This window comes from Hyperolius riggenbachi, chromosome 12 (assembly GCF_040937935.1).
Source record: "Hyperolius riggenbachi isolate aHypRig1 chromosome 12, aHypRig1.pri, whole genome shotgun sequence".
Classification (NCBI taxonomy): domain Eukaryota; kingdom Metazoa; phylum Chordata; class Amphibia; order Anura; family Hyperoliidae; genus Hyperolius; species Hyperolius riggenbachi.
Window position 1 is genome coordinate 58,020,980 of NC_090657.1, and position 13,025 is coordinate 58,034,004.

The 13,025-nt window shown below is 44.9% G+C and overlaps 1 protein-coding gene across 4 annotated transcripts in view; it reads left to right on the forward strand.

Annotated features, from left to right (window-relative positions):
* STXBP4 (syntaxin binding protein 4) overlaps nucleotides 1-13,025 on the forward strand; it is a 190,140-nt gene that overhangs the window by 84,300 nt on the left and 92,815 nt on the right. For all 4 annotated transcript variants that reach the window (XR_011025330.1, XM_068263627.1, XM_068263625.1 and 1 more), the window contains exons 13-14: nucleotides 2,539-2,655; nucleotides 9,578-9,627. Coding sequence is in view for 3 of the 4 variants with exons in the window: in XM_068263627.1 (XP_068119728.1) it covers nucleotides 2,539-2,655; nucleotides 9,578-9,627 (167 nt within the window). In the remaining variant the exon portion in view is untranslated. The remainder of the gene's footprint in view (nucleotides 1-2,538; nucleotides 2,656-9,577; nucleotides 9,628-13,025) is intronic.

Below are 13,025 nucleotides of genomic sequence, written 5' to 3' on the forward strand. Positions count from 1 at the left end.
GTCCTACAAAGTCACTGGACCTGACAGGGTACAGGGTCAGACAATTGGAGCGGCCATTAGTTTTGGGGGGAGCGTGAGTAAGTTAGTAGTGCATGCTACAGCAGTAGCGTGCCTACTTTGAAAATTTTACTTGCGCTGTCACACTAAGCTGCGCTGCTTGATCAGTGTAGCTTAGTGAATAAACCGCTAACTGTGAGCGAGATGTAGCCATCAAAAGAGCCACAACTTGCTCCTGACCTATAGGTTCCCTAACCATGCCCTATGGGATCCAGAGCATTCCTTCTCCTTTCAAGAGTATCCTAAAGAGACTCTGTAACAAAATTGTCAGCCTTATTTCTTCTATCCTGTAAGTTCCTATACCTGTTCTAATGTGGTCTGGCTTACTGCAGCCTTTTCTAGTTGCACTGTCTCTGTAATATATCTAATCTTCTTTTCTTTGTCAAGCTTTGTGGAGCCAGGGAGGAATGCACTGCCTCTGCTGTGATAGGGAGCAGTTATGCACACCCCCTGCAGGCTCTGTGTATGTGCTTTGTTTATTAATCACAGACAGCTCTCTGCTCTCAATTTCAGCTTGTCTGAGGGGGAAGGGAGCTTCCCATGCTAAGAAACTGAGAATCCCTGACTGGAGTTCACCATGTAATAAAAACTTGTAGTGTACTGTAAACTTGTAGTATACTGAAAAAATTGTAGTATACTGTAACATGATATACACACACACACACACACACACACACACACACACACACACACACACACACACACACACACACATACACACACACACATATACACACACACACATATACACACACACACATATACACACACACACATATGCACACAAACACATACACACACACATATACACACACACACACACACATATACACACACACATATACACACACACTTCACTATATCATATTTTTTTTTCGCTTCAGTGTCTCTTTAAATATATACAATATATACAAAAAGTTCTTATTTTCAATATGGTATATACGAAAAAAAATCAGTACTAGGATTTGGTACCGAAACCTGTTTTGGGTGAGGCAGGAGTGTTACACCGTCCCCTGAAGTGTGTCCTCAGTTATACAAGCATGCGTATGAGGTGCGAATAGCATCCCGATCTCAAGACGCTGCATCCTATTTAGCGGAGCCGGTGGCACGTCAATCAACACTTTTTCTTTTTTTTTTCTTTTTTTTTTAATAAACACTTGGTGATGAAAACATAAAGAAATGGCACATTTCCTATTAAAGGATAATGATCATGCTGATAATATATACAGTTGATGGTATAATGAGACTTATTCTGGGAAGTAATAAAGGGTTCCTCTTTTCAGAGCAAGTCACAGGTATACAAGTCTTGATTTCATTCGGAGAGTTTGCTTTTGTCAAAACCATTTTCTTTCCTCCGTGTCACCTGTGTCTGATAAATCCATACAGCCAACCTGAATGCAAAATAAACTTAAAAGATTGTTTATAGTAGGTGTAGTACTAATGATAAAAGTATCTTCTCTTGAGTTTCATATTCTTATTTGTAATTAAAGTGGACCTGAACTCTTGCACAGGACAAAAGGAAAACAGAGAAATTCACCCTGTATGAATTTAGAGTTTAGCCTGTCTAGTGCCACCTCATCAGTGAAATTTGATCTCGGCAATGTCAGCTCAGGAATCTTGGCAGTCCTGGCAGAGCAGCTAATTTGTAAATGCAGGATGTTAATCCTATGTCTGCTTCCATGAAAGCCGTAAGTAGACACACTACTAATTTATTGCAGGAGTTGTATCAGCTGTAAGGAAGAACATTTTTTTTGTTTTTGTTTAACCACTTAGGTCTATCTGCACTCCCGCGGCACTCCCGCCGCCTTCTGCTGCTTCTGAGATCAATCAATAGGAATACAGATCCCATTCATTGATCTATGTCCCCCTAAGAAAAACCGACGGCTTTTCTGAAAAGCCGCGATTTTTCTATGTCCCACGTCACCCCTTCAGTTCCTGTAAGCGACAGCTCTCGCTTACAGGATGAAAAATCAAAAAATCACTGTGGCCATCTTGTGGCCAAATTATAAAACTACATCTAAATACAATTATTTTGAATACCTTCTGTTTTAAGAAGGCAAACTTTTTTGTTTTGTTCTTGAATTTGGTTTGGAAGGTGGGCGATGCACTTTGTTTTCCTGCGATATTTGTATACTGTATTTTTGGACTGTAAGACTCACTTTTACAGGGACAACAAAGGATGATTTGCCCATTTCAGCAGTGATGCATTGTGGGAGACATCATATGTTCACTCCAACCTGAATCATTGCAAAATTGCAAATACCTTCTGTTTTAAGAAGGCAAACTTTTGTTTTCTATAAAAAGAACAAATGGATAACAACAATAATAATAATAATCTGTTTTCCCCACCACATAGTGCATCAAATATGTAAATAGGATTGTCTAGCTAGGACATCAGAAATCGGGCCTCTGCGACCTAGTGACCCTTGTCTCATCCCGTCAGTTGTACATCATTTTCCCCCTTTTTTTTTTTTTACTCAGGACAGCGGGCAGGATTTGAAGCGCAGAATCACCGTTCTCGACTGTCAGCTGCGAAAATCTGAAACCGCGCGCAAAACGTTTGAGGTGTCCACGGAAAAACTGCTGCAGTTTACAGAGGTGAGTTCTCCCTGTACGGCTGTTAATGGAATGTCAATAAGGCAAGCCTGAATCAAACATTATTCACCTGATCTCATGTCTGACATGTTCCTTCTTATTTAAAGGTCCACTATAGGGGAAAAAGTGTAAAGTATTAAAGTGAATGAGAATCGATAAAAAATTAAACAGATACTTACCTAAGGAGAGGGAAGGCTCTGGTCCTATAAAGCCTTCCTGCTCCTCTCCCGGTTCCCGTTCCAGCGCTGGCTCCCATGTAGCTGTAATCAACCAATTTGGTGAAATACTGCTCACTCTGCCACCAAAGGAGGCTTTGGAGGGGCCGCTCCATACAGCGTAGGCGCAAGCGCCCTCTCTCGCTCTTTGAAGCGTGCGCAGTATGGACTCGCCTGTCTTTGGGAGGACTCGCTTTCCGAGGACTTCCAAAGTACCCCGCGGCGAGGGATTCAAACGGAGGAGCTGCCTCTGCAACGAGGGCATCAGGAGAGGAGAGGGAAGGCTCTATGGCACAGGTGTCGAACTCCAGGCCTGGAGGGCCATATCCATGCCAGTGTTTAGGATGGACTGAGAAAGAGAGGAATGTGTTCTACCTGATGGACCACACCTTTGCTGATTCAGACCCATCAATGAATTTGAGCTGTCTCAGAAATGTGTGAGGACCTCGGCCCTCGAAGGACCGGTTTGACATCCCTGCTCTATGGGACCCAGAGCCATCCCCCTCCATAGGTAAGTATGTTTTATTTTTTTTAATACGATTCCTATTAGCTTTAAATAACTACATTTACATATAGCATTTGTCCCGTAGTAAAATAAACTATAAATACTATTCGCTTTTGTGGCTTGTCACTAAAGCTACATACTGACCCAAAGTTGGATCGGGGAACCCACAACAACGCGAATCGATGAACAAGCGCTCCCCTACCCATCTTCCTACCGTGGGAACGCCCGACGGCGGGAGTCGTCAAGGATCCGCAGTGACCATCATTATCGCATCGCATCACAAAACATTTTTTGTGTAATCATGCACACCTCCCCATGTCACAAAATCACTAAAACACTCACTCGGCGCACAAAAAAAAAAAATCACCGGTTGCAGTAAAAGTCTGACAGATTTTTGGACTAGCCCATGTCCTAATGAATTATACTGGTAGGTGGAGTCGCCCAAAATAAAATTCTTAAAACAAGGTAATTGGGAGTAGTAGACTTGCGTCTCCTGTAGACAAAATAACCAATACAGCACTATATACCTTCATAAGATCTATTGCACAGAAATCGAGTTAGGCCCCGTTCACACTGCACGCGTTGCCGTCCGGATTTCGGCAACGCATGCAGGAGGCCGACACGCACCACATCAGAAAGAGCATAGACTGCACTGTTTGATGTTCACATTGCATGCGTACCAGACCAGTGCGGTCCGGGAACACATGCTGCACACAGTTTTTAACAAAACGCGGGGCTGACCCATTCACTTTTAGTGAATGGGATCCATTCACTTTTAGTGAATGGGATCAGCCACGCAACGCATAGAAACGCAGATGGTGTGCGTTCGTACGCGTTGCGTTCATGATGTGGACGCGGCCTTAGCGCATTCCGCAAGTGTGGCCCACTTTCTGAAGTCAATAAAAACCACTACAAAAGTGCCAGAAGGCTAGTGTGATAAAGACTCGAGCACCTCTGAAGTCTCTATCACTTTAGCCTTCTGGCAATTTTGTTGTGGGTTTTATTGACCCGAGGAAATGAGCAACAACCATGATACGCGTTGTATAACCCGATTTCTGTCCAATAAATCTTCTAAAGATATGTAGAGCCTTATTGCCTGTAAATCTTATGAAGATATATTGAGCTATCTCTTCATGGGGGATTCTCTGGGTTTTCTTTGTTTTTCAAAAGCTTTTACTGAACCAGCCGTTCAGTAAGTTCAACCACCAAAATAGTGTGCGAGGGAGTAGGCAGGCTGCATAGATCCTCTCAACGGAGTGTTTTGGTAAAGAATGAAGTACTGAGCATACCCATGAGAAGAAGGACTAGTCCAAAACCTGTCAGATTTGTCAGATTTTTACTGACTACTGTCAGTGATGGCAACATAGGAAGAAAAGTACTTTATAGTGCATTTTACTCCGTGTGTTTTATATGTATGTGTTTCAATGTATTTTGAGTAAAGTATATGTCATTTTATAGCGTTTCTTATGAATGCTAGAACCCCTCCATTGTTTAAAAATTAAAATTTGTCACTGAAACAAGCGTACGCCACATCCCCTCGCCCGAGAGATCTTCAGCACGCCGTTCAAAAATAGTGACGGTGGCTTCTCTTACCAGTAAATTACAAGTGGAATGGCGGCGTTACGGGCAATTTATCACATCAGACTGGAAGCCGGGGGCATCGGGAAGAGGTGTGAGATGGATAATCATATATGCTTTTTTTTCCCCCACAGCGGAGAGGAGTATTGGCTTTCGTAATGAGAAAATAGGCTAGGCAGAATCCCCGCGGCTGGCATGTCGCAGTTTTAAAACGAATTGCAGAAGCAGTGGGTGCCAGTCGCCTGCGCATCTTTTTCTTCAGGTGCTTATTGTGCACTTCCTGCGAGGGGTTATGGGTAAAGGTCAGAAGCAGACACTGTCTTCTTACGTTTATCCATCAGCATGAAATCTATCAAAAATCTACCGAACTGCGGCGCTTCCCTGTTCCTCAATCCGCCGCTACTCCCGACTCACCACCAATCGATATCTTCTGTCCTGAGCGATCGACTTCGGCCGGAGATTGATCAGGCCGGCTTCTATTTATTTATTAAGTTTTTATATAGCGCCGACATATCACACAGCGCTGTACAGAGTATATTGTCTGGTCACTAACTGTCCCTCAGAGGGGCTCACAATCTAGTCCCTACCATAGTCATATGTCTATGTGTGTATAGTGTAGTGCATGTATCATAGTCTAGGGACAATTTTGGGGAAGCCAATCAACTTATCTGTATGGGTTTTTTTGGGGATGTGGGAGGAAACCGGAGTGCCCAGAGGAAAACCAACCAAGACACGGGGAGAACATACAAACTCCTTGCAGGTGTTGACATGGCTGGGATTCGAACTGGTGACCTAGCGCTGCAAGGCAAGCGCACTAACCACTATGGCAACATGCTGCCCACCATGACATAGATTCTAATTGATTTTGTACAGAAGGGATCAGAAATCAGATCGGACCTGTCGGAAATGATCAATTCATCCCAAAATGCGACAGGAAATTGCATGGCTCTGCCTTTGACATGGGAGACCAGGGCTTAAATCCTGGTTAGGGTCAGTACTTATTTAGTAAGGAGTCCATTGGCAAGACTCCCTAATGCTGCAGGGTGGCCACTTGAGCACACCTCTGGTGGCTGCAGCTCTCCAGCGCTTTAAAGGAGTTAGCAATCAAAATGTGCTGCCCCATGATATATTTACTCAGGGCTTCCTCCAGCCCCTTGCAGCCGACATGTCCCTCGCAGCATCTCCGCTAGTAGCCACCGACCCGGGGCCCCTGCCGGTGCGGTGTCTGTGGTTAACGTGGACTTGATTGACAGCTGCGCTCGCGCAGTAGGGGAGGTCGGCATCTGCACCGGCGGGGACGCGGCGGCTGCATGCGGAGATGCTGTGCGGGACATGTCGGCTGCAAGGGGCTGGAGGAAGCCCCGGGTAAGTATATCATGAGGCAGCACATTTTGATTGATAACCCCTTTAAGTCCGACAGGAGAAAAGCGCTATTCAAATGTTAGGATTATTATCATTAGTACTGTTATGTTGGAGGGAGGAGGAGGAGTTAGTATAGTGAAGACTGATTGACAGACTTTGACATTGTGTTGCGCTACCGTTTTTTTAACACAGGGTAACGCTACAGCAATGAGAACCTATGGGGCGTGTCCTACCTACCCTGCTGCGATTCGCCATAAGTATCCGATTTGGCACGACGACAGCAGCACGTTATTGACGACTAGTGTTAGTCTATGGCGCCTCAGATATTTTAAACCGATTCACGTTGCTCATGCCCACAGATGTGTTTTTTTATCTGCTGTAACAAAGAATTGTTTTTGTGTAAAGTTTTATTTCGCTGTTGCTTATCTTTTAGAGCAAAAAGGGCGATCTGAGTTCAGGTCCAATTTACAAGAGAACCTGTTGATTGACCACTGATCTTTATCGCCTAGGCGTTGTAATAGTTTATGCAAACAGCACTTGTGGACGGTCTCCAGCGCTTACCAAGAACACAATAGCCAGGTTAACATCCATCAGCGGTTTTGCGGTCCGCACAGCTGGACGGCTTTTTCGCCATACGTCCAGATTAGGCGGTTAATGTCTGTTCGGCTCCCGCCGCCACCTCAGTAACACGCGGGGCTCTGACGCAGGGCATTAACGAAAGCCTCCCCACCCGTAGCTTTGAAGAGGGACGATTTTTTTTCTAGCCTGCGGTAAAGATCAAATAAACCATTATTTGCAGAACAAATTAATTAGCTTTAAATGTAACTTTTTTTTGTGCGTTTAGGCGTAAATTTTCCTTTAAGTGCTTAAAATCTCTCTCTTCCACTTTATATATATTATTTTTTTTTTATTATTATTCTCCTCTCGTCAGTAAGAAATTGCCACAAAAAAATTCAGCCATAAATCAAAGCTCTACACTTCCCTTTTTTGTGCTCTTGTATCTAACAGCATGTGAATATAAAAGAAAATAATTAAGTTGTGCCGGAGAAAAAAAATTACAGCCGCCATTTAGAAAATGTACGTCCGCAATTTAAGTCGATTATTATCTTGTGAGTTATTGCAGCCCGAGACTCTCAAAGGCTTTATGCTCTGTCACATACTTTTCTTCTCCTTGCCCTCGTACGCCGGGATTAATGGCGCTCACGCTTATTATAGTCTTTCTTCTCCTTGTATAGATCTTTTAGTTCAAAGTTGCCTTAAGTGATTAAATGGACAGAAAGTTTAAGAAACGTACAAAAGTCTACGACGTCAGGTGAGTTAAGCTCCTGACTTGATGTGGCTCTTGAGTGGTTCGAGAGGACCATGTATGGCGTGGAGCCTACTTGATTTCCCACTTTGCCTGATGGACCACTCTTACCTCCATTTGGTTCAGGATAGGATGAAGTAGGCAGGTGGGGAGATTAGACCTGAGCCCACTCGCGTTAAAAATGTCGCTCTCCATAGAAGTAAGAAGAAAGGGGGTAACGCTTTTCCACCAAGGGTGGGCACTCAGAATAAACAGTTGTTCAAAAAGGAGGCGCCAGGTAAGGATAAAATAGTTAAAGTGGACCCAAATTAAAAATACAAGATTACAGAAATGAAATCTATTTTCTAAATTATAATAATAATTAGCAGCCTTTTTCAGCTGCATGATGACAAATATAAACTATTTTACCTTTATTGGAGGAACCCCTCCCTTCCTTTCATATTGACGGGACAGAATCCGGCAGACTGGTGGAGGAGATAAAAAACAAAACACAGGATGCTAATGATGATATCACAGGGGAGGTGATCTCTGCTTGTGTGAGATTTCACATAGACGACGCCCCTGTGAGGGAGGGTAGCTGATGATAAACTCACTCATGATCTAAAACCACCTACTAAGCTCAGAAGTAATGGCTGCCATCTGTATAACCCTAGTTATGAAAAGAGAAGGGTGAAAAGAATGCACTGAAATGCTCATAGGCTTGAAGGAGTGTTTATCTTTGTATGTGTCAGAGTGGTGTAACTAAATATTCTGAATTAAAAAAAAATGTTTGGTTTGAGTCCGCTTTTAAAATCCATTTAAAAAGGGAGAGGAAGTGGTGGACTTCCCTCCCACAAGTAGACACACAATCAGTTATTCACTGAAAAATATCTTTATTCAAGTAGACTCCAGAATGATAGCAACGCGTTTCACAGGTTATATCCCCTTCATCAGGCGATATGCGGAGCTTGTAAAGATCCAGGCCAGGTATGAGCACCTCCGCCTCCTCCGACCTTTAGAAAAAACAGACAGGTACCCAGTAGCGCAATATTTCACTAGGTTTTTTTTAGGAGGAAATTGGCTCTTGAGAGAGTGGTTAGAGAGGACCATGTGTGGCTGGGAGCCTGCTTTATTTCCCACGTTGGATGATAGACTTCCTCCCTTTGGCTCAGGATAGGGTAAAGCAGGCCTGGATTTACCTCACAGGAGCCTACAGGCACAGATGTCCTGGCATCTTAGACTTCACCCTCCATGAACCCACAACCCCACCAAACTCCGCTGTAAGTGTGCTGGCAGTCCCAGCTGTCACTTCTCTCTTACTTCCCCTGCCCGTCATAGGAAGCTACAGGTGCCCCTTAGTATTAGGTAGCCAGAAGTACCCTCAATATTAGGTAGCTAGCGGTGCCCTCGACTGAAGGGAGAGATCGTCAGTGGGATGCTGAGAACCGGGTGTAAGTAACCTCTCATTTACACTCTCATCAGGATTCTGCATAGGGAAGGAGGAGGGAGGTAATTGGGAAGGGCAGTGAGATGCCTTTTCAATATCAGGTGCCTTATGGCAAATCCAGCCCTGTTTAAAAGGATTTATACAATGATGCTGGCCAGCTTCCCTGCTCGCTGCACATTTTTTTGGCAGTTGGACAGAGCAACTGCCATTCACTAAGTGCTTTTGAAGATAAATAAATCCCTGAGAATCCCCCCATGAAGAGATGGACTAGTCCAAAACCTGTCGCTTCTGTCAGATTTCTACTACCTACTGTAAGTGACAGCAACATAGGAGAAAAGTAATTTATGGCTCATTTTACTCTGGTAAAAAAAAAACTACTTATTTGTCTATGTGTGCACATATTTTACATTTTACAATTTTTCGCCATAGTGCCCCATTAAGTTGTCTCTCGCTGTTGCAACAGTAAGAAACAGTCAATTCTTGGCTTTGTCTCATAAGGGAATATATTAACCAAGAAATGTTTTTCTCCATAGAACGTCTATGAGTTGCTCTCCAGTGAAGCCGGCTCTGCTCTAAATCTTTGGTGAGTATACCCCACTCATAAATTGCACCTCTGCTCTCCTCATCATCCCTATTCATCTACACTTCTGCACAAATAGAGTTCAGGTGACACAAGAATCCCTTCTTATTGTAAAAACAATTGGAATCGACATGCCATGTAATGCAGGGGTCAGGAACCTTTTTAGCTGAGAGAGCCATAAACGCCACATATTTTAAAATGTAATTCTGTGAGAGCCATATGTTTCAAACTGGGACAGTGCGCATGCGCAGCAGAGGGCTCACATCCCCGTTGCTATGGTGATGTGTATACAGTTGATCCGCCTGTCAGCTGAAGTGTCAGACACGTTTTCAGCTTCTCTTGGGTTTCATCAACATCAGCAATTTCCCCGAGAGCCAGACAGGAGAAATACCGACTAACAGCTTGTACAATTAGCTAGCTGACTTGGGGGGTTGATTCACTTTGTAGGACGAGATCCCTGCACTTTGGCTTAATAGGCTGCCTGTCAAATGACAGACAGCCTATTGACAGGCAGCCTATTGGGCCAATCAAAGTGCGGGGAACTTGTTCTACAAAGTCACCGGACCTGTCCAGAGTGGGACAATTGTGCATGCTCACTGGCGTCGTGAGGGGGGTGCGACCCGCACCAGGTGGGGTGACCCCAGCCGCCCTAGAGGGGGTGCGCTGTATGGACGGGAGAGCCGCAGCCGCGGGGAGGGCAGCCCGACCTCTCCCTCCCTTCCTCCCCCAGGGCTGCCCTCCGTGCTCCCCCCTCCAGACTTCATAGAGCAATGCGCAGGGAGCCTGTGCTAAACGACTCACCTCCCTGCGTTCCCATCGCCGCTGGTCTTCTCCTCTCTGCATACGCTGTTACACACACTGCTTCCGGCTAAACAGGAACCAGTGTGTCTAACAGCATATGCGGAGAGAAGAAGACCAGCGCCGATGGGAACGCAGGGAGGTGAGTCGTTTAGCACAGGCTCCCCTGCGCATTGCTCTATGAAGTCTGGAGGGGGAGCACGGAGGGCAGCCCTGGGGGAGGAAGGGAGGGAGAGGTCGGGCTGCCCTCCCCACGGCTGCGGCTCTCCCCTCCATTAGGGGGGAACTTACCTAATACTGGGGGGCACCTACCTATCTAACCTATACTGGGGGAACCTACCTAATCTAACCTATACTGGGAGAACCTACCTAATCTAACCTATACTGGGGGGGCAGCTACCTAATCTAACCTATACAGGGGGGCAGCTACCTATCTAAACTATACTGGGGGAACCTACCTAATCTAACCTATACTGGGGGGCAGCTACCTATCTAACCTATACTGGGGGCAGCTACCTATCTAACCTATACTGGGGGCAGCTACCTATCTATCCTATACTGGGGGGCAGCTACCTATCTAATCTATACTGGGGGCAGCTACCTATCTATCCTATACTGGGGGGGCAGCTACCTATCTAACCTATACTGAGGGCAGGTACCTATCTAACTTATAATGGGGGGCACCTACCTAATCTAACCTATACTGGGCAGCAGCTACCGATCTAACCTATGGTGGGGGGCACCTACCTAATATAACCTTTAGTGGGGGGCACCTACCTAATCTAACCTATACTGGGGGGCACCTACCTAATCTAACCTATACTGGGGGGCAGCTACCTATCTAACCTACACTGGAGGCACCTACCAATCTAACCTATACTGGGGGCAGCTACCGATCTAACCTGTATTGGGGGCACCTACCTACCTACCTAGCTAGCCTATACTGGTGGCAGCTATACTGGCTACCTATATTGGAGGCACCTACCTAACCTATACTGGGGGCACCTACCTATCTAACCTATGCTGGGGGCACCTACCTATCTAACCTATGCTGGGGGCACCTACCTATCTAACCTATGCTGGGGCAACTATTCTGGCTACCTATATTAGCCCACTGCCTTACAGTTACCCCCACCCATGTGATGTCATGTCCACACCCATTTTTTTGCCGCTGCACGCTTCGCTTTTTTTTTGGGGGGGGGGGGGGGGTGTTGGTGAATTATCCGCACCGGGTGTCAAACACCCTAGCTACGCCACTGTGCATGCTACAGCAGTAGCGTGCCTGCTTTGAAAATGTACTTGCGCTGTCGCACTAAGCTCCGCTTCTTGAGCAGTGTGGTTTAGTGAATCAACCCCTAACTGCTATCCAGATGTAGCCATCAAAAGAGCCACATCTGGGTTCCCTATCCCTGCTCTAATGAGTGTATTAATTGAGAAAGATGCTAATCCTGCATTCAAAACTTTCAAAACTTTTTCAGCTGTAATGGTTTGGAATTATCACATACCTTAGGAGCACTGGCCCTTTAATTGCAATTGCATGCTGGGGGACCTTTTTTTTTATATTTTTATAATATATTCCTCTTCTTCCCTCTATTCCCCCCTCCTTCTAAGGACATAAGACAGTGCACTTCCTAGTATAGACTTCAGTGGTAGTGTCTGAAGATTCTGGGAGCAGGGCGGGTAACGAATATACAATTAGCAAGAGGAGGAAAAAAAATGAGGGATGAAATGAGGTCAGAGGTAACCAAGATGGAAACTGTCTAGAATAGGATTCACTGCTTTTCCTTTATAAAATTCACAGGAATCATAACGTGGACAGTGCAATACATCTGAATTTTGATTGTCTGTTTTATGCCCTGCCCACTTTCCCTGAGTTTTTTACCTTGGTCACCAAGTTACCCTACTGTGCCAAGTTTGGGGACTCTGGCTTTATTACTTTGAGAAGTGCAGCCTTTTATATTTTTCCCATTGACCTGAATGGGTGAAATCTGATTGTCTGTTTGTGGTTCAATGCATGAAGGGGGGTGGGGGGGGGGGGGACGGACCCCCAGAACATATTATCCCAGGTAGTAAAGGATCTGTTTACCACATTTTCAGTGGTCAAGGTGTTTTCGGGTGCTTGCGACACATACATACACACACACACACACACACACACACACACACACACACACACACACACACACACACACACACACACACACACACACACACCTCTGATTTTATATATATATATATATATATATATATATATATATATATATATATATATATATGATAAAGAGGAAATTAGTAAATAGAGAGGAACTTTACTACTTTACTGCCTCTGACTGAAGCCAATCCTGATGTAATTTCCTCCACTACCTTTTTTTTTTTCCTCCTAGAAACTGCACTGTAATATCTAGCTTGCTTTGTAAACACATGTGAGCACAACATGAATCATATTTCACACAGGGGTGAGGTGTATTTCCCTTCTGAACCGCGTGTCACTCTGAACTGCCCTCAGCCAATCACTGAGGAGCAGAAATGTGGGAGGAAAGATAACAAGCTTCCTTCTCCCTGGCAATATAACAAATAGAGCCAGGCTGACTAAGATAAGATTT